The sequence below is a fragment of the Monopterus albus genome, unplaced genomic scaffold (genome assembly GCF_001952655.1).
Source record: "Monopterus albus unplaced genomic scaffold, M_albus_1.0 scaffold18.1, whole genome shotgun sequence".
NCBI classification, from domain to species: Eukaryota; Metazoa; Chordata; class Actinopteri; order Synbranchiformes; family Synbranchidae; genus Monopterus; species Monopterus albus.
This window is the reverse complement of record NW_018127898.1, coordinates 6303454-6329921: the sequence shown is the minus strand read 5'-3', so window position 1 is coordinate 6329921 and position 26468 is coordinate 6303454. Positions and strand designations below refer to the sequence as shown.

The following is a 26468-nucleotide window of genomic DNA, read 5'->3' as shown; positions in this document are numbered from 1 at the left end:
TCCTCCCTCTTCTCTTTACTCCTCCCTCCAGGTTGGAGTGGCCCCCGGGTGGACGACCAACCCGTTTACTCTTCTTCTTTCCATAGTAATATGCTGGTGACAAGACAGACTTACTGTATAATGCTGCATTTGGCATATCTGAAGGATTTTAATGTCACTGGGATAGATAGAAATTTTGCAATTGTAACCAAGTGATCAAAGAGACTAATGCTTCTATTTTTGATAATTTCTTAACAGAAAAGCACTGATAAATAAGCTGGTAAAGTGGTTTAGTGGAGACAATGTGGTGTCTGGACTGACATGAATGCATACTGTATGAGACAAAAGAGTAATTTGTCTGTCGCTATCAGATCGCATCAGTTTCCAAACCTCAACATGGTGGTGCAGCTTCAGTAAACAAAGCTGCAACTCTGTGGTGACACACGCAGTTCAGGAGAAGATAAAAGAAACCAATTCGGACCCTTATTTTCTGCAAAGACTAACTGCTTCTTCAATGCCTGTGGAAGCTTTGTAATTGCAGTTTTTAAATTACAAGTTCTATCACTCTCATTTTCTGTATTCACTAAAGAAGCTTTTATATACTCATTGATCATTTCTATGAACACAAATGAAAAGAACTCAAGGTTTCTGAAAAAGCAGAAATTCACGAGTTTGTGCTAAATGAGGGCAAGCTTGAATAATGTTTAGAATTAAGGCCACAATTGAAAAGCAAGTATCCAGACTTGTAAACCACTGACATGTTCTTGTCTTCACCGATTATCTGATAAATCATTTAAAGGTAGTTCTGTAAACCACCTACTATATTTGGTCTTGGTCAGGACAGAGCAGTTCTCTGAGCAGCGCTCCAGAACCATGCGAGGTCCAAACAGGTTCGGGCAGCATTCTAACTTGATGCAGGTCTTCCTGCAGAAGTCTGCTACACGGTCTGCAGTGCGAACGATTTCCACAGTGGCCCGGTAACTCTTTCCTTTGTACCTGATATTTGAGGAAAACCAATTTTGGAAAGTGAACAAGCTGTGAAAGTAATTTTTCATACTTCTACAGAATACCAGGTTAAATAAATGATGGGCAGCTTTCAAAAACACAGAAAAAATGTATCTGACTCTTACCACGCATCTGAGCCCCTGTTATATTCATGTGTGATCTAACAAGGTTGCAACAACCAGCAAGAACTTTCTTATGCTGTTGGATAAATCACTGCATTAATGTAGTATCAGGAGCATGTTTCCAGTGTGCAGATATTTATTTCCACTTGTGTATTCAAGCATATTTTTAATCCTGCTTGTGTCCTACAATAGGCCAGCTGTGAACACTTGTACTGTTCCTGCAGGTTTCTAAAGAGCAGAGAATTTCAAACTGAGGATTAACTGGTGTTTCCCCTCACTTGGCTTTGAGTGTCTCTCCATGGCCTTGCCAGCGGCTCTCCTGGTCCAGCTGCAGCTCTCTCAGCACACGGCTGGGCTTGTATGCTGAGTTTATCAGCAGTGTCAATACCTGGATACAAGACATGCAGAGAAATCACTTTTAGTTTATCTGTAGGTTCAAGGGTTAGGTCTTTTATTTGTTAATGGTGCTATCTGTAGCATTATAAACAAAGTCACCATATTAATTCTGAGACCAGGTTGGTGTTCTTAGTATATCGCTAAATGGATCCGAGATCAAATGAGCAATCCTGGATTTTCTAATGCCAGCTAAGGTTATCCAGATATTTTGGCTCTTCAACCCCCACCTGTGTTGTGGATTAGAAAAACTGATTCAAAAAAAGTTTTGTGGCTTCCAGGTTTGCTTCTGCATTGTACAGCCCACTGCACATGTGCATTAGTGTTTCCCACACTGCCTCCCATGCTGCACACTGTTCGCGTGGCAAAAAAAAAAAAATGCTGGACCCACCACCGTCAACCATCATGTTTGTGTTGAAGGATTTCTTTTGTGTTATTCATATGGAAAACAGCTAAAATCGCCTCCTCACCTCTTTGAGCACAAGGACACAGTTTCCAGGGCCGATGAACTGAGGCAGTTCTGCAATGCGTCCCTTGTTGAGGTAAGGCCCTGAGAAACAGCGGTGGTTGAAGTAGATCTTAGGACAGCAGTATTTACCGTTGCTCTGCCCAGCACCTGTTCACAAAATGAGATACATGTGATGGAACAATGATACACTACACAGACAGCCAAAAAATATGTTACATGGGACCTTACAATAAGATCTGAGACATATCACTCACCTGTCTCTGAATGGCTGGCCATCTGCTGCTTAACCATGTCTGGTGATGAAGACTTAGGTGAAGTTCTGCTGTAAAGAGAGAGAAACTGAGTCAAATGTTGAAAAGCTGCTGGATTTAATCCATTTAAAACAAATCAATCAATACCTCAACCCTCCTCTCATACTCACTGTTTTTCTGGCTGCACCACAGCAATCTTTCTCTCTTTCTCAACTGAAATACAAGGGAAGATAAATGTGTGCACTGTCATACTTTAGATTATGTCACTCATTTGGAGGGCGGGGTTAAAAAATTGTATTATGCTTGTTGTAACAGTAAAGCAGAGATCTAAAGACCTTAAGAGTTTGCTGTATACCTGAGGGCTTGAATGGGTAGACAAGCGGATAGCCGTTTGTCTCACACCAGCTGACAGGGAAGATGTCGAGAGAGTCCACATGAACTATCAGCTCTGGCACGGGCTGCTTCAGTCCTGGACACAAACACAGCATCATTAGAAAACCACTGCCAGTGCAGTGAGCAGCATTAAGAATATCACATGCTACATTCCTACACTGGTGTGGATGCAAAATTCTGCTAGAGCAACTAGAAGTGGCACTACTTCTTATAACTCGATGGCATGTTGTGTTTAAGACAAAAACTAATCAGAGATATATAGTAAGTACCTTTTACAACAAAGATAAAACATGCAGGTTCTAAATTTACTTTTTGCATGAATGCAAGTATCTACTGTATCACACATATCACAGTCTTTTACTAGTGCAAAGATAACCCATTTACATTTTATAAATGCCCATGTTGTATCTGCAGTGTATAAACAAAATGTCCCATAAAAAATGTCACACAATGCTTCAAATGATTTTCTTCTACTCACATGTCCATCAGTGAAAACACCAAATAACATGTTAAAGCTAATTTAAAAATGAACTTTATAAGGATATTTCCAAAATTCTGTCAATGTTCACTTCAATTTCTGTAATTTAACTATATTTACACACCCAGAAGGCCCCAAAAACCAATCTCCTAGTCAGTTTCTTACTCAAAGAGATAAATGTTGTCAACAAAATTACACTGCAAATCTGGTTTCTGAATGCTCCTCCTACTAACCCCTCTTTTAAGTCTAATCAAAGCCCTGGTAAAGAGTTTCTGGGTGTTTGAAATGTAGCAGAATGTTAAAATATGGTGTCTGAGGAGTGTGACACATTTCTGCCTCTCTAAGAGACTGTATAATCTTCAAAGCAGTGATCTTGTGTATGAACTAGTGTGATTTACTATAATCAATGTCTCCCACAGCCACTAAATTACAAGCTAGGAAATTCAGAATTGATCCACACAGGTTAATGCACTATGTGTCATGGTCGTCAGTGTGCTATGGGGCTGCGCAGAAATAATACTCAGATGATGGGTGGTTGTTTCATTGTAATTTTGTTTTATTATTGTGTTTTGTGTTAAGCACTTTGGTCAGCTGTTGCTGTGTTAAATGTGCTATATAAATAAAGTTGATGATGATGATGATAATTAATTTTAAAAACATCGCTTCAGTATCCCATCTCACCTTCCAAGGTGAGCCAAAGATACTGCCCTTTGACCCTGGCGACAGTTGCCACGTGAATGTTCTCAGGTGACAGGGGGTTGACAGCCTCCAGTTTCATGGCCTCTTTGAAGCTGTGGTCACACTGTTCCTGGTAGGTAAACAGAGTGGGAAACAAACTCTTGTGAGAGCTATTTCACAGCAGAGGATGTTTGTGTGTTGTCTGATTTCTGTCCAATATGAAATCAGCTCATATTCAGTCTGTACATTTCTATTTTCTTTTTTCTATTGTTTATACTTACATCGTGTATTCTTTTTTTCTTTTTAAATTGTAAATTGTATATTTATTGTACTCTAAAGTTTTATGGTGCACTGTTGTTGAGTACCTGTTCTTTCATTGTACTCCCATGTGCAATGACAATAAAGCCTAGTCTGATTCATTCTGATTCTTTAGTGAAAGGGCGAAAGGTCATAGCATGCCAGCTGTTTAGAACCCACCACACTGTGAAGACACGGCCTCATCACTGGCATTTGATCAATCTGTCAGTCAAGTGGGCCGAGTCTTTTTCCCACATTTTGACTTGGTGTTACTGTAAAATCTGTCTTCCTGCATAGAAGGAATGTAAAACTACAAGGCTGTGAATAATCTGCTGTAGAAAAATGACATATTACAGCACTAACCATGCTCAACCTGTTTCTTGACATGAGTCGTGATCTCTTGTTGCACAGAACCCAGTGATTTTCAGCCTATTAGGCTGTTTACACAAGAAGCAGCACGTGGTAGGTGGCAAAATGTAAAGGCTGCCATGCTTCTTTCAGAGGAAGTTGTCAATTTTGTCTCTTCTTTTAAATTGTGAATTATCTGCCCATTACATTACATCACACACACATAAGCTGAACCAATAAACTATAAAGGATTTATTTTGTTTCATTAAAAAAATCTCTTTATTAGTCTACATTGCTGCTTGGATAATGCAACCCAAGTAATGAGAAGGAGGCTTTAAGCTGTGACAGGTTGCTTATGGGAATTGAAAATTAAATTAACTCATGCACGCTCATTACATTATGGCTTATACGGTATCTAATGCGGACCTCGCTAATGTAAAAACAGTCACATTTAGTTGTCATTTGGGCTCGTCTTGCATTGCCTCTTTTGCACTGTACAGCCTATGTTACAGGTGTGAGTCTAGCCAGAATTCTGAGCTTCGGCATCTGTTGCTGGGACGGGATAACTCTTCACACTTAAGCCTAAAACAAAGGTTGACTTACAGTTGGGAAACAATGCTGAGGAGCAGCCTCTGCCTCACACTGTTTCAGGTAATCTGCCCAGTCAAAGTCTGGACCCTGGTATCCTGTCCATGTTGAAATAAAAGGAGGAATTGACATAAAGAGAGAAGCAAAGGCAAATGGGAATGCACATAAAAAACAAAGACAAAGAGAGCAAAGTCATTTTTTACTTCTGATTTCACTGATAACTGATTAAGCAAGTGGTTATAAAAAGGGTCAACATTTGACAGAACAGACCTGGTGGGGGGCTCAGAGGGAGCCCATTTTTAAGGCTCCACTGAGCAGGGAAGATCCCAGGACTGTCTCTGTGGCACAGAAAGGACCGCCCTGTAGCCTCTGACTCCTCAATACCACAAAGATCATCCATGGTCACCAGGAAGTACTGCTCATTGAACACCTGAAAAAAAGAGGGCATGACATTTTGAGACACTTCCACACAGGCTTATTTTACAGCTGTCATGTTTTCACCATCTGAATCACACTAAAGACTGTGTCAAATTGATGTCAGGATGATATGTTGGGCTAGTTTTGAATTCAAACACATAGCGTTTGAGCCACACTGAAGCATGTGGGGTGAGAACGTCCTAGCTGCAAATGAACAGGTTGAGATAAAAGGTACAAACAACTAAGTCCAATAACAACAAACAGGAGAAAAAAACATTGCAGTACAGCAGAGAAAGTCTGTTACCTTGGCGACAGTGGCAGGTCTGATGGAAATAGGAGCAGCAGGGTCAACAGCCTCCAGCTTCATCCCTTTCTTGAAACAATGAGCAGCAATGGTAGGTTGATCCTAAACCACACAACACACACATGCAGTACATAGTCATTTTTATTAGAAATGTTTGAGCACCCAGTTTGAAGAGGAACATCACAGCCTTTTGCTAAATGCATAATTATCAAATCTTAACAAGCAGAAAAAAAATGTTTGCATCAGGAAGGACAAATAAGAGCACAGGTGCAGTACCTTACTGAACTCTGCAGTCAGAGCTTCATCCTGAGGCAGGTCACTGATCCTCTGTTTCACCTCCTCCCACTCATCCTCAGTCCGCAGCGCCAACAGATCTGAAACAAAGCAAATACACACAAATCAGCTGCTGAAGAGCAAAACCTGACTGGGATACCACTTGGTTATCAAGGAGATATTGATCAAAATGCACACTTGACTGACTTTTACTCTCTACTCTACACCCTATGCGCCTGGATTTATATCTGAATGTTAGGTTGTTTGATCTACCCCATCCAAAATGACCACACAATTAATTAAACAAGCAAAAAAAGCAAGATTTTTGCAGCCACAGCACTTATTATCACATGACACTAGGTTCCAAGTGACAAGTGAAGGGCAAAATAAATAAGGCTAATGTTCAGTTATTATTCCCCATTACTTTATGAAAGAATAAAATACAATATAAAAAGACAAAGATTTAAAAATCTGGTTTACTTCTCACTTATCTTGCAAAAGCACAGTATTCAAGTATGAAAAAAAAATAAGTTGAGATAAAAGCTTCAATCAAACAAAGGCCAGTTGTGTCGGGAGAGAGATGCGGCATCTGATGCTTCTTACATCTTGCATTATCAAACTTTATTCATTGGAGGAGTATTAACAGATTGTGGCCCTGAAAACAATGATCTAGCTAATCCTGCATGGAAAATCAATTTCAAGGTCTAGTGCAAGGCATTTCCTACCGCTGGTTCCTGGCCTCCTGGTGGTCCTTGAAGGCACTGCAGGTGGCCCCTGACCATGCACTCAAAAATGTAGTTTCACTGAAGGACGTTTTTCCATGTATTACTTATTGTTTGTGAATAATCTTATTACTTATTGTTTGTGAATAATCTTATTCATTCAAATATACAACATTTAGAAAACCCAATGTGACTTTCAGGGTTAAAACTGTGCCCATCTGGTTTATCTACTGCATGACAGTGGTCCTCAGGTTACCAGTAGGACATCATCACATTCGGTCTCTTGTAACTCATCATTATGTACTTGTATTGGGAAATACTAATATAAGTGACACAATGCAACAAATTTTAAAAAATGATGGATCTAATTGAGCAAGTCGGAATAAACCTGAGATGTTTGGTTTCTTACTATATTTGTGACTACACATGAGATGTGATGCAGTGAATTTTTATAAATCTAAAATGACATGCATCCAGTCCATGACAGCCGTGTGGATCTTTCTTGTGCCCTTCCATCAGAAATTCTTACTTGTTTTGGTAGGAGATCTAGAAACATAGAAATCATGTTTCCTTTTGTTTCTAAATATAAAACCTGACCAGTGCCACTGACCTGATGGAGGCCTGAGGGTGCAGCTGTGCTCTTTGGCCCAGCCAGGTGGGTGGAGGCGTGGGTGGAGGTAAAAGAGCCACAGGGTTGCAGGTGTGTCTGGGAGGCCCTCGGTGCCTACCAGGCGCAGCTTCAGCCTCCCCCCGACGTTCTCCTTCACCTCAGCAGCCCAGGCCAGCCCCGGGTCAATGTTGTCCTGGAGCTCCACATAGCTGCCCATGCACAGGAGCTCCACTGGGTCTCTACCACGCTGGGGCTGCAGGGGGGTGGCAGTGAGGGGCGATAAATGAGAGGCTGATAGCACACACACTTACACAAACATAAATGAACACAAACCTAGGCAAGGCAAGAATTTGTACTGGGAGAAAATGTGCTGCATGACTAAGTGGCAGAACTGAGGCACAGTCACTGAAAGTTAACTAATGGCACAAAAGAATTTCACAGGTTGTTCCTACAGCAAATTTGCTTTCAGCAGCAAACCTTGGTGCTGTAAACAAAAGGACAATGTCATTCATTCCAAAGGACAAGTTTTTGGCCTTTTTACATTTTCAAAATGGGCATTGGAGATTTATTAAGACAATAAAAACATTAGTAGAAAACAACAGCAAAGCAAAAAAAATGACTGTACAGCATGTTTGTGTTTGAAGACTGCAGAATCACTGTCCATTATTCTGATCACCTTCTTTTGTCAGTAGGATTTACTGAACTCACTTCCCCACTTAACCAATAACGAGGAAGGTCTGACTATATTTTGAAAAACTCAGTTGTCTACTTTATGTGTTTTGAAAGTTGTCAAAGTTTTAAATCACTACTGAAGGAGGAGAGTGTTCTTGGCACAGAGAGAGATAAACAAAAGCTAATGCCCCACCCTGGGCATGAGTTGTTTCTGAGAAGGACAGCTGCTCCCATCCCCTGCCTTACCAATTCCAGCAGGTTGGCAGGCACGCTGCACTCTTCAGCCAGGGCCTTTTCCAGCAGAACCTCCCAGTGCTGGTGCTTCTCACGTACACCTGAGGTGGATCATATATAGACAGCTGAACAACCAGCTGGACTCAGGATACCACACACCCTGCTCTGACTTTTCACACTCAGTCATCCTGAATCACACCATCGGCTGTAGGATAAGAAAACCTACAGGAAATCATCATACATAACAGATTGTATCATAGGACTTTCATGCTGTCATCAACTTGCATCTGGGTCATCTAATTGTCATTTGCAGCTACCACCTTCTGAACTGTCAAAACAAGTATTTCAGTTGCTCTGATATGTCAGTGAGATTCCTTCAGCATTTAGCATCACAAACTGTGAAGCTTGTGCCTTCTTTCCAAACAGAACAATTTGAAATCAAACTAGCGCATCAGAAGGGAACCCCAAGCGTTTCACCTGTGGGCAACTGTGGCAGCTGCATATCAGAAGATCAGAAATACCAACTGCTCCTAGATATGAACAAAATGTTATTACTTAGTTGAGTTCCACCATAAAACAGCGTTTTGACAACACATGCACGGTACAGAAAACTGTCCATCCACCAAACACCTATCCTTGAAGCTCTCAGAAAAAAAACTGCTCATGGTTGATGTCAGCCTTTTTTTTTTTTTTGAGCACTCAAATCAACAGCAAAGGCACAATGCAACCTTTCAAATGAATAAATGAACAGGTGGTTTACAGTTTAAACAACACTTCTCACAGCTAAAAAAAAAAAAAAAAAAAAAAAAAAAAAAACATGCCAACCCCTGCTATGCCTCACCTTCAGGTGCTCTCATGATCTTGCCATGCTGCCGGCTCCAGCCCAGCGGGTGGAGGTCTGCCGTCATGATGTCACACCAGAAGTCAGCATGCCGGTCATCCTGGTACCCCTCGTAGCGCAGCAGCAGCAACTGGCCACATGTGGTGATGATGTTAGCCACCCAGTAAGGGCTGTCGGCCTCTGAACGTAAACACACCTCCAGCTTCATGCCTGGAGTAAGGCCCGTCTGCAGGCCCTGATCCACCTGAGACATGGGCACAAGACCAGAGATGCATGGGATCATTAACTTCAGTTGTGCACTTGTAGTTGACCCTCATTTGCAGCTGGTTACACAACAAACCTACTTGGTACTGTGCATGTGTTAAAACTGCTTTGTTACAACAGGGGATACTACATGTCTTCTGAGTTTATGCTGTTAATTCTTTATGGCTGGATGCAGCTACAACTGTTTCTTAGACATTGCTACTTGCTGAAGCATTCCATACATTTGAGTCATGCTTTCAGATTTAACAGAGTGAAACTAACTAGCAGTTACCTGAAACTTAGTAAGCACTTTACACCCCTAAGCTTAGTTAGTAATAATGAATAGCCATCCACAGGTGTGCGTGAGCTGTGAATGCTGCCAACACCTACATGTTTGAAGGCGTGATGGGGCACAGACACGGTTCCAGACTCCTCCAGGTAGTCATCCCAGTTGAAGTCACATACATCCTGAGCAGAGTCTCCATCTGGAATACACAAAATCCATTTCTCTTTTCCAATCTGCTTTCCAGCATTTTACCTTCCTCCTTTTCTGCAGCTGTCCACAAAGTCATCCTTACCAGACTCCAGTGACTCCTGACTCATGCTGGTGCCTCCTCAAGGCTGAGACAAGGAGCTCTGAGGAGGAACAGAGGAGGAGGATTATTATGCAGTGAGAGTAAATGAATGAGCACTGGTCCAAAACTCTGGTGACACAGGGAAAAAAACATGAAAATGAAACTGCAGTGAGCCACTGTCCTCGTAGTAATGTCTGCAAATTACTCAGTAAATTGAGCTGCCTACAGTTTTCAACAACTGCATCAGCAAAAAATTACGCATGGAGCTAGAAACCATGATCAAGACTTAACTCTAGCTGGCGTCCAGACCTACATACACCGTTTAAGATAAGATACATGAGCATCTATCTGCAAACAATGCATCAGCCACTTGTAATTAAAATATCAGAAGTGTTAAACCAGTGTTGTAGTACTCAAGTCGAGGACTCAGACTTGAGAGTCTGACTCGAGTTCTGTTTTTCAGGACTTGTGATTCGACTTGGACTTGAGCAGTGACTGCATTCGGACTCAGAAGTTCAAGACAAAGGCTGAATTTTTTCCCTTTTGTTATATGGATTAATTTGGCATAACATATTGATATTAAAACCTGTTTGCCTGCACCATACTGTGTCCAGCACACTCCCATCAAATCCAGCAGTGTGTGTGTGTGTGTGTATTTGTTTGGGTACTGTGTCACACAGCAAGTGAACTCTTTTTAAAATGGTGAGAGCTGTGTCACTTGTGTTTAATGCAGACCTTGATGACTTCAACTCGCATAACAGGGACTCGACTCAGACTCAACTCGGACTTTTCTTTGGTGATTCAGGCTTGACTCAGACTCAAACACTGGAGACTTGAGACTTCACTACAACACTGATTCAAACAAATGAATATAACAGCAATCATGGCACAAGCTATCAGGTAATACAACAGCTTAAGGTCACCTTATGCAAAAAAAAACTAAATTTGGCAGCAGTAATTTGAAAACCTTGCTTTATAAAGGCAAAAAAATGACATGAATGTGCCTTTGTTTGAATTCCTCTGTTGTTCCACAATCAAGGACTGCTGGGTATGATTGAGCTGTTAAAATACTAAACCTTTGGGTAAGTTAAAGTGCTTCTATCTGGTCCTGAACTCAATCAGTACAAAACTGGAGAAACAGTGAATAAAAATCACAAATTCCATGCTGCACGTTTGCCATTCACTGGGCCTGCACAGTCTACCACCTAAGTAACACACCAGATGGTACAGTATGTGATCTCCAGAAATATTAAACCATGCTAATCTCATCCAGTCTGACCTCTACTTATGAAACTTATTTGGGAGAATATTTTTAAAACCTTAACTGTTTACAATTGAGTTTCAAACAGGGCCTTGACATAAATGTGGACACACATCAAGCTTTGACACATCAAACTGACCCATGGCATTGTGAAAAGCAGATGAAATAAGTTAATACAACAAGAGAGATGACATGAGTGAGAAAGAAGGGAGAGCTGGGCGTGACGGCAGTGTAAGATAGCTGCTCTGTCATGGGAGATCCATTGAGCCGGCCTGTCAGGCTCGTCTTTGTCACGTCTTGACGTCTCTATTAAAACCAGAGCCGCCATCAGAAACCACCCCCTCATGACCACCGGACTGCCACCGCGACCCCCGCGCTTCACCGGGATCAGCACCGCTTTTCACCCCACAATCCTGCCCCAGACTCTCTGTCTTTCTCCCCCTCCCTCTGACAGACACATACACACCAGAGGGCCTCATTGTCCCCGGGGGTCATGATCCTAACATAAGGGTGGAAGAAAGCACTGGGGACACAAATAGAAATACAGGCCTAAAGTTAAGAGACCTGATATTTATATATGAGGCCATTTATGAATTCATTGAAAAAGTGGATTCTGTTTCTACTTCTGATATTTCTACCTATGAGTTCCTGGGATTGTATTCTGTGCTAAATGTTTCAGCATTTTTCTGGTTGTGATTGCTTTTGATACAACTTGAACAAGCTTACTTCTCCAATGCATAACATAGTGTCTGTGTTTGAGTAATACCTCTGAGTGGCATAGCGTACTGACTGCAACATTTCTGACAACTATCTTTAGAAGTTTATAAAGAATGCTTTCAGTATCTGCTCTAACTCGTGCGACTGTTGAAGCTGGGGGTTTTCTGCAGCACTTAAGTTAGTCAAACAGCACAGGAAGAAAATCAACTTCCTCTGTTCCGTATAGTTAATGGTCTGTGTGACCCTGAGCTAGCAGTTGTCTGCCTGAATATTTCTGCACCACCCGAGACTGACTGAACCTAAGACAGAAAGGGCAAAGTGTGCGCACACCCACGCAAACAAACAAGCACACACACACACACAAACACAAACAACTGAGATCCACACTACAGCCTCTTTATGAGCACTTACTGAATCATATTCTCATCAGCACTTAGCATGTGGTTGAGCATTTCTAAACAAGCCTGCCTGAACCTCTGAGGTCCCTGGCGGGAAATGCAATCTGATAACATACACGGTCACACACCCAGTGTTCGTCATTTAGCATTCAATACAATTAAATCGGCTGTTGAAACATTTCCCCTAACACTATTGCTGATCACCAGTAGATGGCTTTACATTATAAGCTGTAATGTAGCAGAAAACTGTCCTACTCTTAGTGTCCACACTTTAATATATGCAAACCTATTTTCAGAAAAGCACTGATTTGTTGTTCTTGATATTATTTCAGCTGTTCCAATACTGTGAATCAACATGATATGATATTTATTATTAGCACTATAAAGCTCACTGACTTCTAAATAATCAATAGTTCTCGATGAACAGTTTTTATTGGAATATCTTTTGAAGAAAGAGTTCCAATGAAAAATGTTTAAAGTCCGTTGTTTATCCTGATTGGAACAGATGCTGCTGATAACATTTTCTAAGATATATGTTCAGCAGTGTAATCGCCATTGGTGAAAATTCATTAACCTTCAATGATTTGAAGCGGTGGCCGAACTCTAACGGACAGATGTTTCAGCCAGCTGGTTGAATGGACCACTGGCACTACACAAACCAGAACATGTAAGGGGGTTGCATTTTGGGTGAAATTATCCTTAAAAATGCTGGTAAATGAAAGTGAAGTAGGTTAAAACTCCAAGTCAGTCTTGAAAATATAATATGGCTGAGAAGCAAATTTCAGGTTTCCAGGATACCTTAAATCTGCCTATGTGATGTGAATAACTTTAAATAGCCCAAAAGCATTAGTATGGACGTTATGCTTGTTAACAAATGGTTGCACTAAAGCTCAACAGATCAGAGCAGGGCTGCTCAGAGGAGAGCAGTCCACCAAGCTCTGCCCATCCTGCCGTAGCTTGAAACCAAACGGGATGCTGAAATGAAAAATCCACATTTGCATGCATAAATAACAAAGCTGTTTCATCCTATTGCTCCATTTAGTTGCAATAATGCTGTTCTTTCCATTTGCATAGCGGCACGTCAACGGGAGCACTGCTGCCAGCGGATCACTCAAGTTGCACAATGGGGAAGTTAAGAGCCACAGGAAAAATGGGTTGCTATTAAATCAGTGTAGAAGATGACTACAAAATGAGAAGCTACTGAGCGCCCTCCTGTTTATCAGTCCCTAAAGTCATTTTTAAAGGAATAGCATGATGTTATAAACAAAATAGTTTATGCAGCCCGTTTTGCGAGAGCTACACTGAAACACATCGACTGAGGTCGTGCAACCTTCATTATGTAAGATTTCGACACTATAAATATACTGAGTTATTCAAGGATAAATCACTGGAAAATTCCACACAATGCTCTTGAACTGTAACTAGCTTAAGATTGCACTGTGTGTACAGACGAACCGCAGCATTCAGAAACCGAGATGGGCCATTAACGCAATGGCTCCGCAAAGAGACTATAAAGCCGATGGTCTAACTTTCACTCTGAGGAGAACAGGACGCATACCGATTAAGGGGATGATTAAACGGCTGCCTATTGAATAAACATGCGGTCCTAAATGCATAACGGCCGTGTGGGATTCACTGTACACATGGTAAAATCGCCTGTGTCCGAGTCAAGTTACTGAACGTCACAGCTTGAGCAATAAGAGCAGGCTGACGAGCAATAAGGGCGCTTACACTCCACCGAACCCGACTCGTCTTTTTGAGAGACGGGAAAAAAGACGAACGCGGCACTACAATACAAAACACCGCTAGGAATTTGTAACAAACTACACGGAGTATTTGAATATTTAGTCGCAAAATACGCCTCTTACCGCTAAGTAGTTTTTCCAAGTCGGTTTTTAGATGCCGTTCCTCTCCGCCTGCTCGCTCGCACTAATGTTAATCACCGCGAGTAAAAACCGGGAGTCCCAGTTAAATGTTTCACAATAAAATGGTTGCAAGAGCTGGCGTTACAAGTGTCGTCCAAGCAACAGCGGAGCTTTTTGTGTTGATAATAAAATCCCTCTACTTCCGGTATTGTTCTAGCAGAGTCTCGCGAGCTTGACGCAGTTCTCGTTCACGACCTCATTCCAATATGGCACAAATGGCCACTGCGCATGTTCTGCCGCCTATATGCCTCTGAGTCCGGCTGCATCACACTGACTTCCATCTTCACACACACACACAATAAAATATCAAACCACCAGGATCAAGACTAAAATCTGTAACCCACACACAATAGAAAAGAAAAAACAGACTGGCTTTTGTCTGCATTAAATCTTATAAACAGGAAGGGCGAGCCTGATTCGTCGTTACAGGCTTTTATCCCCCGCGGAATCAACACTTAGTTAACGGCTGAGCTGGAATTAATTGCACATATAATCGACCCACTTTCGATAAGTGCAGTGGGTTTTTTGCCACGAAAAATCAGTTCGTTTTATAATGAAGTTGTCTATACATTGTGTTATTGAATATGACCTCGAGTTGCTTAATGTCCCTTCAATGTAGTCATTTTTAAGTAGGCTATAAATTAATACCCCACGATGCGCTATGAACAAAGAATGAACCACTACTTTTAAATAAATCACATTAACACCCAGTGACTGGATAAGAATTCTATGTGTCATTGCTGATACTTCTGCTGCAAAAGGATCTCAAGTCGGGTTTTGATGGGGAGACAACGGGTGAAACTGCTGGAAATATGCGCTAACATTGTGTATGCAATTCTCAAAGTCCATCTGTTCTGTATTTACTATTTGCTTTCTCCATTAATTTAGTGTGTTTCTCGTTTGGAAAGGCGTTTCTATGAGTCTTGAAGCCTAATCCGTTGTCTGCCGCTCACTTGGACCATATATGGGCTACTGCCTCAGATAATCTTCCAACAGACCAACCTTTTGGATGCCTATTTTAACAAAAGAAATAAAAATGCGTTTTACGTTCGTTAAGATGGCAAAGGTCCAATGAATGTTGGCTACAGAAAAGCGATCGGATCTTCAACGAATAGACGAAACAACCATAGAGACATGAATAAATCAAAAGGGGGCAGGCATTCACTCCGAAATCCATTCAGTCATTTTATTTAAGTGTAGAGGTGCTCTCTCCGCAAAGCTTTCAGACTAGAATATAAAATCAGTATTAGAAAAATGGGTTTAGTAAATAATCACAACTCACAAGTAAACCTTCTTTCGCTTTTTGCATCATGCAGCCTGACAATTGTTTATGGTCATTTTATTTTTAAAGGGTCTTCAACTTTATTGTTGCATTGGGCTTAAGGGTGTTTTGCATAAAGGGTGTTTTGCTCACAGGCTCATACTTTATCTCTCAGTGCAGATTGCTGTGCTTTGCTTCATGTTTGGTATTTGGTCAGTGTCCACATCCTGCAGCAGACGGTGGATTAGTGCTGGGGACAGAGGACGAGGACAGGTCATAAGCCGTGCGAACTGCAGGAATGACTCATCGCCTGTTGTCAACCTTTTAACAAGAGAAGTGACCACCTGACCGCTAGATGCCAGTAAGGCCTGACAGGTCCTCCTCTCATATTGTCAAAATCCCTGTGGCACTTGGGAAAGTTCTGCTGGCCTTACACAGGAATTCTCATGTTCTCGGATGAGGTACTGCAGAAGCATCGATGGTGTAAGATGAAGGCAAAGGAAGAATATAATAAACAATTGTTGCAAACCGGCAACAACCAGGAAACAACAGGAACAACACAGTCACAACAGGAACACAGTGATTACTATTGAATTTGGTATGTGGGTTTTTTACAGTAGGACCTTATGAAGCCTTGTGACACAAGTCTACAATAAATGTAAGTGAAATGCAAAATGAATTCATCTGGACAACCAGTAACATGAGTTTATAGTATATTTATTTATAATCTATGTAAAAGATGAGAAGAGTAAAAAAGTACACCCCAATTCACAGACAGCTCATAGCGACATACATATTAATGTTGCATATACAGCACAATTTTTTAAATTGTAAAAATTCCTACATTCAAGTAACATAACATACTTCAAAAACCCATGTCTACAGGGAAATGCTCCTCCCTACAATGCAAAATAACATTCTTCAACACATATAAATGTACCGGTATAGTACATTTATATGTACCATACATATCATATCATTGCTGCAGTTCTTTCCAGTAAGTCTGATGACAGCCCAGAAAAGTATTTAACAATTGTTTGCATTTTGTAGACAACTATGTTGAAATATGTCCTAAATTTAAAAAAATAGATCATCTCAAGACTCAAGACTTTCTTAGGACAGAAAAGTCAGAGAGGGGGAAACTATTCACCTCCACAACCACCTCAAGGTCTCTCCCGCCATTATAGTAGAATTCTTCTATGCCTGGATCAACCAAGGGTTCATTCAAAAACAGCATAGTTTAGAGTAGAGCAGCACCATTTCCATCAATGAAAACCTGTATACATGTGGTAACACATAAGCACACACAGACTGGATGTCCTGGCACAAATTGAGAGCATGAATCCTGTATGTGCCACTGAACTCTGGTATTGCATGTGTGATGCTGGGTGTATATATCTGTTTAACTAAATAAGGGTGCCATTTTGCCTATGAATTGAAATTTCAATATACAGTACAGTGAATGATTCGTACAGATTCAGTGTGATCACAAAGAGTTATGTCAACCAAAGAAATCACTGGCATTGATTATGGTTACATTGGCTTCTTAATAATCTCCCTTAATTTCCTGGAGCTTTATATTCTTTCATATTACAGTGTGACAGCTGATACCAGGTTACTGCTTTAGACACCAGCAGGCATCCTGGTATTTTCTTATTTCATTCTCTGATAAAAAAAAAACGCAAAAGTCACAGTCAAGCTCAAATCTTTTTATGTTCCTTTTATCCATCCAGTTGAAGTTAGACCTTATGAAGATAAAGAGAATAGGACAAAAACCTATTTTTAAGTGCTGACCTAGGATCATGTTCATTTTGTCTCTTCATTTACTTATCATCTGTTCCAGTTTTGGGTTGACAAAGGAAAATCCAGCAAACGCGGCCTGGTCCATGGAGTCAATGAGGTTTTTGTCACCATGGGAGAGCCGTGGCTTCTCACTCAAGAACTCTCGGTCAAAGTTGCTGCAGTCACTGGCTGATTTCTGTGTGGGGCAGGTCAGGGATGCCAGTTAGATTAATTGGAGCAAAGCATACTGATAAAAATGTAATCCTAGGGGAATGCAATTATATACACAAATGAATTACTAAAAAAAGAAAAAAAAAAATCACAGGCTCATACCACTTTGGGCTTGAAAGGGGGCTCCACTTCTCTCTGCTCTAGTGCTGGCCAGTTCATGGCTTTGAAGAATGGGTGTGCACGGATGTCTCCCACCACCCCCAACCTGCGGGTGGGATCTCGTTCGAACAACTGAAATAATGACAAGAGACAACCAATGTCATTTACAGAAACAACAATAAAAACAACTCCCTTTAACACTAGAGCATGAAAAAGACGACACCAAATGACACCTATGACACCAAATCGTGTATAATGCAAGTGCTATGTTAGCACGTATGGGACAAAGTGCGCCTAATAACATTAATTATTCACCTTTTCAAGCAGGTTCTTGGCCTCCTTAGTGATCCACCGAGGGTAATGAGGAGTGTCTGACTTAATGGATTCAAACAGTTCATCCTCGTCATCACCTTGGAAGGGAGACTGGCCAATCAGCATCTCATACACCAGCACACCAAAAGACCACCAGTCCACTGAGAAGGTGTACTTCTGTCCCAGCAGGATCTGAAAAAAAGAGACAATTTAACAAGGTATATCATAAGTAAGTGAGGACAATGAAGACAACCAGGCATGTTAGGAGCCAAGTGAACAGCCCCGGCTTAGTGTTATCACTGGACATTACAGTGTCTCCTAATAGGCACTAGGGGCCATATATACTGTGGAACAAAAAAAATTATTGCTTGGCTAGTTGAGTCAGGTGATTCGAGTTTTTAAAAAATGGCAGAATAATACAAATATGCTTTAAAGATTTTGAAGGAAAGGTAGTGTATGAAACTACAAAGTGTGCTATCAGCCAGGCCCTGAAACTAACCTCTGGTGCAATATAGTCTGGTGTCCCACAAAATGTTGTGGCTCTGGCCTCTCCAAACACGTTCTCTTTACACATGCCAAAGTCTGCGATCTTTATGTGTCCATCCTTGTTCAGCATCACATTGTCCAGCTTCAGATCTCTGTGGATAACACAGAAAGAAATACAAACACTGTAGAAACTGTTCTGCAACTATGTATTCTGCTAGAAGTACTGCAGTCGTTTCCAGTCTACAGTGTTGCAGTTGACTGAAAGGACAGCAGACATCAGTGCATAGTGGCTCATGGGACTTACCTGTAGATAATTCCTCTTGAGTGGAGGAACTGCAGTCCCACTATTATCTCAGCAGCATAGAATCTGAAGGTTGAAATGTGCAAAACAACTGTTAAACGCAGTTCTACTCTTATGAAGAGCTAAAGTTACATATCTTCCATTGTAGAATATGACAACTGCTGTCACACTTATAGTTGTTTACATGGTATCCCTTTCTACTCACACAGCTCTATTGAGATCGAAGCGGCCTTTGTCTTGGATGTGGAACATCAAGTCGCCGCCATTCAAGTACTCCATTACAAAGAAGAGGTGCTCCTGTGTAAACAGCACATTACTCAGCTCACTTTTGCAGATAAATGAGACATGAAGAATGTGTGTGTGAGAGAAAGAATGGATTCAGATAAAGGGGGCTGTTAGCATGGGTTTTTATCAACAACTGGGAACTGTTATTCTTAATCTCTGTGGGTTGATTCTCTAACTGGGAGCATGCTTTGTAAGCTTTTACTAGCATACATGTTCAGTATGTGTGTGCCTACTTTAGACTGGAATGTAGAGTAGAGCTGTGTGAGGTAGGGGTTCTCCCAGGCGAGGGACAGGACTCGTTTCTCCACCATAGTGCAGTCCACATCATCGTCCATGAGAACTACATCCTTTTTCAGAACCTTCACGGCAAAGTACTGACCCTTGCCCTTCAGCTCTGCCAGCAGCACCTGGGATGTCAGAGTCATTTAGTGAGTACTTCTTCAGTGTCATCACAGCAGTTTTCATGGAGTACAATCACAGAAAATCAAACTCTAAAGGAAGTTATCTGTTCTACTTCTTTAGCTGTTTTACATGCTCAGTCTCAACATACAGTATCTCAGTGAGAACACTGGATGGAGAATGCATTGCCACCAGGGTACAACCAGTGGTGCAAAGTAACCAAGTACATTTACTCAATTACAACTGAGATATCTGTACTTTACTTGAGTATTTTTATATTTTCTGCTATTTAATCCTTCGATTCCACTACATTTGAGGCAAATATTATACTTTTTACTTCACTAATTTATTGAACAACTTTAGTTTCTAGTTACTTTTCAGAATACAATATAATTATCAGACTTTATGATCCTCAGAGGGAAATTCACAAGCTACAGTATCCAGCAGTACATCATATAATAAACATATATGGCAGTTAAAATTAGCTCCACCTTTACCAGCTGCAACATTAAATGTGATGTACGCAATGATGCATCCATATTTATCTAATAATATAATACACATTCCTGTAAAATGTGCTATTCTGTATGATGAGGACTTTTACTTTTGGCACTTCAGGTATATTGTGATGCTAATACTTTACTTTCACTTAAATAACATTTTGAATGCAGGGCGTTTACTTGTAACAGAGTATTTTCCCATTGTGGTATTGCTACCTTTTAGATAGATACTGTACATAGAAATGTATTAATCTCCCAGGGAGAAATCTCATTGCTACAGTAGACAAAAAGACCATGAATATTAAACAATTCAATATAAAAATATATGTACATAATAATACTTTTACTTAAGTAAACAATTTGAGTATTTCATCCCAGGAGCACTGGCAGGATTATACTGTATTTCTTAACATGCATAAGAACCACTTATGGCAGAATACTGCTACTACCATGAGAAAAAAAGTACAGTAGTATCTTATTATAACAAGACACTTTTCTTGTTTTTTCAAGATATTTTCACATTAAAACATGAGAACTTTCATGTTGACATACAGTATGTTCTTGTTATTATGGCATGCTGTATTTTGTTGTTATAGCATGAGCCCTGCACAGCTCGGTGTGAATGACCCAACACCTTCGTAGCTCATTCAGCATTTCCACATGATGACCAGTGTTGCCTTTAGGGGCTGCACTCGAGCCGGTCCTCAAGAATTGCAGCTCAGACACTTAAATCCACACAAAAAACAGTAACACATGAATGTAGCTTATGAGCCACGATAAATAAAAAATAGCCTGCACATGTTCTGGTGATGTTACAGGCATTATTGATAGCAGGTAAAAATCAGTGTGTGATACCATATTAGATAGCTCTTTGGGCCATATACTGTATTTGAAACTATATTTATGTATATATACAGTGGCAAGAAAACGTACATGAACCTTTTGGAATTTCATGGTTTTCTGCATTAATTTGTCATAAAATGTGATCTGATCTTCATCTAAGTCAAGGGTACTGATGAATATAATGTGCCTACAAAAACAACACAAAAAACATTCTGATCTTTCATGCCTTTATTGAAGACACTCATTCAACATTCAAAATGGCAGTGAACCCTTGGAATTGGTTGACCCCCCCCTGGCAGCAATAACCTCAACCAGGCGCTTCCTGTAGCTGTGGATCAGACCTGCACATTGTTCAGGAGGAATTTTAGCCCATTCTTCCTGCAGAACTGCTTTAGTGCCGTCATATTCTTTGGGCATTTCCGGTGTATGGTTCTCTTCAAGTCATTCCATAGCATCTCTATTGGGTTGAGGTCTGGGCTCTGACTTGGCCACTCCAAAAGGCAGATTTTGTTTTTCTGAAGCCATTCTGTTGTGGACTTGCTCTGGTGTTTTGAGTCATTGTCCTGTTGCATCACCCAACATCTACAGAGTTTCAGCTGATGTACAGACATTCTCACATTATCCTGAAGAATTTTTTTGGTACACTTAGGAATTCATCTTCCCCTCAATGATTGCAAGCTGCCAGGCCCTGATGCCGCAAAGCAGGCCCAAATCATGATGTTTCCTTAACCATACTTTACGGTTGGGATGTTTTCATCATGATAATCAGTGTCCTTTTTACGCCAGATGTAGTGCTGCGTGTTCTTTCCAAATAGTTCACTCTTAGTTTCATCAGTCCATAAAACATTTTGCCAATACCGCTGTGGAGTGTCAATTTGCTCTTTTGCAAACTTCCTATGTACTGTAGACTCATGAACAAAGATGCTATCCAGTTCCAATGATGCCTTCAAATCTTTGGCTGTCACTCTGGGTTGTTTCTTTACCTCACTGATGAGTCTTCGTTGTGCTCTTGGGGTCATTTTGACTGGGCACCCACTTCTTGGTAGAGTAGCCACAGTCCCAAAGTGTCTCCATTTGTAGATCGTTTGCCTAACTGTAGACTGGTGAATTTCTAACATCTTTGAAATCACTTTATAAACCTTTCCAGCTTTATGTAAATCAACTATTCTTGATCATAGATCCTCTGAAAACTCTTTTTGGTGAGGCATGGCTCACATAAGCATATTCTTCTTGTGTGGAGCAAACTCAAAAGGTTTAAGTGGTTTTCATCAGTCAAAGCAGCTCTAGTCCACACCTCCAAACTCATTTTCTTAACAAGACTCCAGGTATACTAACACCTGAATCCAATTAAGTTTTGAGGTCATTAGCTCAAGGGTTCATATACTTTTTCCACTAGCACTATGAGGTTTTTATGGTTTTATGGTTGTTCTCAATAAAGACATGAAAGATCTGATTTTTTTTGTGTTGTTATATTAGGCACATTATATTCGTCAGTATCAGATCACATTTTATGACAAATTAATGCAGAAAACCATGAAATTCCAAAAGGTTCACACACTTTTTCTTGTATACTGTACTTGTATACTATAGTATATGTTGATCGTGCAATGACTGCCAGAAGCCAGTAATGTAAAAACTGAGCAAAAATCAATTAAATAAATGTACGCACAGGATTCTGGCTGCTGGCACCACTGCTTCTTCTCGTACTGGTTACAATGGTCTTGTACATAAAGGAGCCTCCTGTACTCTGCTTCTCTGCTTTCTTCAAATAGATCAATCCTCATAGGCTGTATGGTTTTCTTAAATGCTGCCTGGCATTGATAGTGATGGATGAATCACAAAGCCCTTTTCTCATCTGAAAACCATCTCCTGCTCCAAACTGAATGTGGGCGAAGTAATTTAACAGGTAGTGGGGGATGTATTGATCTAGTAAGGTTTCTCTAGCCTAGTTTATCAAAAATGAGGCTACAGCTGAGGCGGCAATACATTATAAAACAAGGAAGGAGAGTGACAGACTTTGATGTACACTATCAGATGATTATATGATAAGAATCAGACTATGAAAGACATGCCCCTCAGAGGTTTCTCATATTAGAATTCAGCTTTCATCTTTTACAAACATCCTCACACATTTTTTTTCCCTCAGTAAATGTCACCTTTTATGTTTCCAAACTGCTTAAAATACAAAACATGCAGGTTTGAAATGCATCTGGACCTCTTGCTGTCTCTTTTCATGTTTAGATTTGTTAGTTTATGTTCATCTACAAAGCCAACATGTTCACATTGTCAGAATGAATGTTTATTTAAATTTTTTTTTACAACATATGTGTAAACATCATTGGCAGAAACAAGTTCTTGCAATGTTTTGAGTTTACAGCATCTTTAACTTTTGTGTCTATACATCATTTCCTATTTAGGACAAGATTTAAAGACAGGGACCATGAGCCATACCTTGCCAAAGCTGCCTTTGCCCAGCACTTTGTGGAACACCAGATGGTTCAATGTGAGGTGTACCCGAGGAGCTGCAGATGTGGCCTCACGTGCCTCACTATTGTTACCTGCTGTAAAATACACATTTGAATACACATAAATACGTAAATATATATGCAAACTGAAATGCAAAGATGCATGTAAACTCATACAACGATTAAAGACTTGAGAACATAAGTTGAGTTAAACAGACTATCAGCGACAGTACCACACCTACTTTACCTTTAGAGATAAAACCTGAGTTAAATCCAACAACTGTGTCTTCCAGTGTGCTACATTGAACATATCTTACCACCAGGGTCTGCTGTTGCACTTCTGACATCTTGGTAGATCCCAATATCTGCTGCATTGGAGTTATCCAACTTCTTCGAAGATTTCTAGAGAGGTAAAATGTATATTCTTCACTCTGTACATCCACAAACACTAATATGTCATTATTATTATTATTATTATTATTTTTAACACTGACTGGAATGAAATGTCTGAACAAATTAAAATAAGCTGTTTTTACTGTGCAAACCTGGGTGACTTGTGACAGAGCCTCGGCCAGTAATTTCTGGTTGATTCCACACAGATTGGCCACTTTTGCCTGACAGTAACTGTGTACGTTCATGGCGCAGTCTGCTCAGAGGTGCAAAGGATGGTTAATCAAATGGAGAAAGGGGACCAAAGAGAAAAATGTCAGGAGGTATGAGACAATGCAGGAGAAGGGCAGATATACGTAGGAGTTGTGCCAATCACATTACACAAACAATGAACACAGTGGGTTCACCTTCACATTTAAGGCCCTGTTTGTATAGACCCCACAGCAGACTGCCACAGTGGTCACAGAACGTGGGGCTCTTGTAGTTATAGGACTTGAAGCGATGAGGCATATCAATCTTGAAACGCTCTTTCTGGAACTACAAACACATAAATCCATTAAATCAACCAAAAGCTGCTATCTGATTGATTATACAGTAGGCTTTGCTGGGTTTTGTTGCTTTTTAGTGGCAGGGGAAAAAACCCCTGCCACTACTTAAACACACATCTCCATATGTCCACATATTGAATTTGCTGATCTGTACACTGTAATAAATGCTAAAGAATTAGAGCCTTAAATCGTGAAAAACATGCCATAATATTTTGTGTAAGAAAAAGCATATTGATTAATAGACTACTTCATAACAACGCATTAAACATACAGTAAGTCATAAAATAAAGCAGGAGAGAATACAAAGTCGTTATTAAACCATCACTACAAAAAGGAACAACAGACTAACACTGTAAACCAAAATGTAGGTGAAGATCAGGTCTAAGGTGATGATTGGCATTCATGTTTGAGAACATTAACTTTGCTCACCATAGTTTCACGACTGTTTTCAGCTGTTCCGGTGCACCTGCCAATGATTTTTTCAATGCATCTCTTGTGGATTGCGGCATTGCATTCTGGGTGAAATAAATGACCAAATATTGTGTGAATTGTGGAGAATACAAAAGGATTAAATGTGACAGAAATGGCGACAGCAGTTGAACAAACACCAAACACTCACGTCTGCACTTGTAACCTTGCTTGTTGAGTCCCCTACATGAAAAAAGAAATTAAATGTGTGATGTAAAGTGTGACATAAAAACTTTTTTCTATAACTACGCCACTATGACTGCTGATATTAGAGTGCTATACTTTCTTTAACTAGACTGCAGTTATAACAATGATGTACTATAGCTAGCATGCAGATAATTAGCAGCATAAAAGTAAAGGTTTACTGCCCCCTTTACACAACAGTTACCAAACTACATCTGTACTGTCTGCAAATCTTTATCCAGAGTATTATGCAAATATAAAAAAGAAAGAAACAAGCATGAGAGACTCAGGGGTTTGACATTTGTTATCAAAGTAACTGGAAGTTATCTTTCACATCTTAGTTCAAGAGAATAAAACAGGCAAAACCCCCTCAGATTTCTCCTTGCCTCTTTCTAAAGGAATAGATAATGCTGTAGTTTTGGACAAAGGGGAAGAGCTTGGCTCACACCTGCTGACATAGTTGGAACACAACACAGTATCCCTGTAGAATTTCCCTAGACAGTGACTCGGTGTCACAATAGGAGATCGGCTGTTGTTTCTACCATTACTAACCCCCCAAGACATCCCCCATTTAGAAAACTAGAACCTCTACTAATTGGTCTTTTGAGAAACACCCTTGGGAACTGGACTTCTGCTATTGGACAAGTGATGTTTTTGTCCCGTTTGGCACCCAGAGAATATACAGTAGGGGAAGGCACAACTGAAATTATTAAAACTGTGCCAGTGGCATCTTAATTAAAACAAAATGCTGACTTGCAATAATAACATAGAAAAACAAGCAGACCAGCAAATTAGCTTCCTATGGATGAGACATGCTCCAACAAAGCAGGATTTCTTAATTTTAAATTACCACCATAGTTAGTTCCTGGAATTCAAACACACTGAAGAGCAAAATGAAAGAAGTATTTGATGACTTTAGCAGCTAAAGTATAAAACCATAACAGTGGTATAGTGGTGACAGATGTCACACAGCAAAGGCAGAAGCTGGCATCTCACCAGACAAACTCCCTGCACACCGAGCAAAAGGTGGGTTGGCCGAAGAAGGTGGCAGTGAACTCATGGTTCTTGATTAAGTGAACCTTGGGTTGCCTGAAAGCTCCTCTCCTCCTCTTGAGGGTCATGACTCCGTCCTCAGGACAAGCCTTTACTGATGGCTTAGAAGCCGCTGAGGAAAGAGATCAATTTACAGATCAAACAAATGTATATTTACAGAAGAGTATCAGGCAAACTTGTATGATAAACAGCTTTACAGGGAACTGTTCTCTAAATCCACTTTTCTATTGATTTTCAAAAGCAAATAAAACATTATCAGGAATACAGTGAAGTGGGAGTCTTTTTAAATTATACAGTATAATACCCACCGTTTGCTATTATAATCTATCTGATTAGCTTCATGATGTTCTTTAAATGACATCACACTTTTGGTAAATGGAGGGTAAACAGAAAAATGCCCTCTTGGATCAGTGGCTCTGGCTGACGCAAGTCAATGAGGCGGGGCCAAGAGTCACCCAGCAAAAACAGCAACAGAGGTGTGAGAGAGGTAAATAAAGGTGGCAGAAACTCTGAAAGAGATAAGGAGAGTTGGGTGGATGGAAGGGAGGGTGAGAAAGTGGGACAAATCAAAAAGGGGTAACTTTAAAAACAATTAATAGGAAAAAGTGGGAAGAGTAATGAGGGAGATAAACTTGTTTCCTCTCTGCCATTCTATTAACACGTTTATGT

The 26468-nt window shown here is 40.4% G+C and overlaps 2 protein-coding genes across 2 annotated transcripts in view; both read right to left on the bottom strand.

Moving 5' to 3' along the window:
- sfmbt1 (Scm like with four mbt domains 1) overlaps positions 1-14399 on the bottom strand; it is a 17116-nt gene extending 2717 nt beyond the window's left edge. The window contains exons 1-18 of the mRNA XM_020593269.1: positions 14137-14399; positions 9896-9953; positions 9708-9802; positions 9075-9318; positions 8246-8334; positions 7328-7580; positions 5999-6096; positions 5723-5824; positions 5272-5431; positions 5017-5099; positions 3772-3898; positions 2575-2688; positions 2390-2432; positions 2223-2290; positions 1970-2115; positions 1385-1494; positions 800-975; positions 8-93 (exon numbers count right to left, since the gene is read on the bottom strand). Of these exons, the coding sequence (XP_020448925.1) occupies positions 8-93; positions 800-975; positions 1385-1494; positions 1970-2115; positions 2223-2290; positions 2390-2432; positions 2575-2688; positions 3772-3898; positions 5017-5099; positions 5272-5431; positions 5723-5824; positions 5999-6096; positions 7328-7580; positions 8246-8334; positions 9075-9318; positions 9708-9802; positions 9896-9920 (2019 nt within the window). The 5' untranslated portion in view covers positions 9921-9953; positions 14137-14399. The remainder of the gene's footprint in view (positions 1-7; positions 94-799; positions 976-1384; positions 1495-1969; positions 2116-2222; positions 2291-2389; positions 2433-2574; positions 2689-3771; positions 3899-5016; positions 5100-5271; positions 5432-5722; positions 5825-5998; positions 6097-7327; positions 7581-8245; positions 8335-9074; positions 9319-9707; positions 9803-9895; positions 9954-14136) is intronic.
- A 1799-nt stretch (positions 14400-16198) lies between these two features.
- The window catches only part of LOC109956285 (protein kinase C delta type-like), a 24214-nt gene continuing 13944 nt past the window's right edge, over positions 16199-26468 (bottom strand). Inside the window, exons 4-17 of the mRNA XM_020593272.1 lie at positions 25743-25911; positions 24715-24746; positions 24525-24610; positions 23955-24084; positions 23703-23803; positions 23475-23559; positions 23144-23253; positions 19184-19357; positions 18871-18962; positions 18669-18731; positions 18378-18516; positions 17882-18070; positions 17570-17698; positions 16199-17432 (exon numbers count right to left, since the gene is read on the bottom strand). Coding sequence (XP_020448928.1) covers positions 17274-17432; positions 17570-17698; positions 17882-18070; positions 18378-18516; positions 18669-18731; positions 18871-18962; positions 19184-19357; positions 23144-23253; positions 23475-23559; positions 23703-23803; positions 23955-24084; positions 24525-24610; positions 24715-24746; positions 25743-25911 — 1658 coding nt within the window. The 3' untranslated portion in view covers positions 16199-17273. The remainder of the gene's footprint in view (positions 17433-17569; positions 17699-17881; positions 18071-18377; positions 18517-18668; positions 18732-18870; positions 18963-19183; positions 19358-23143; positions 23254-23474; positions 23560-23702; positions 23804-23954; positions 24085-24524; positions 24611-24714; positions 24747-25742; positions 25912-26468) is intronic.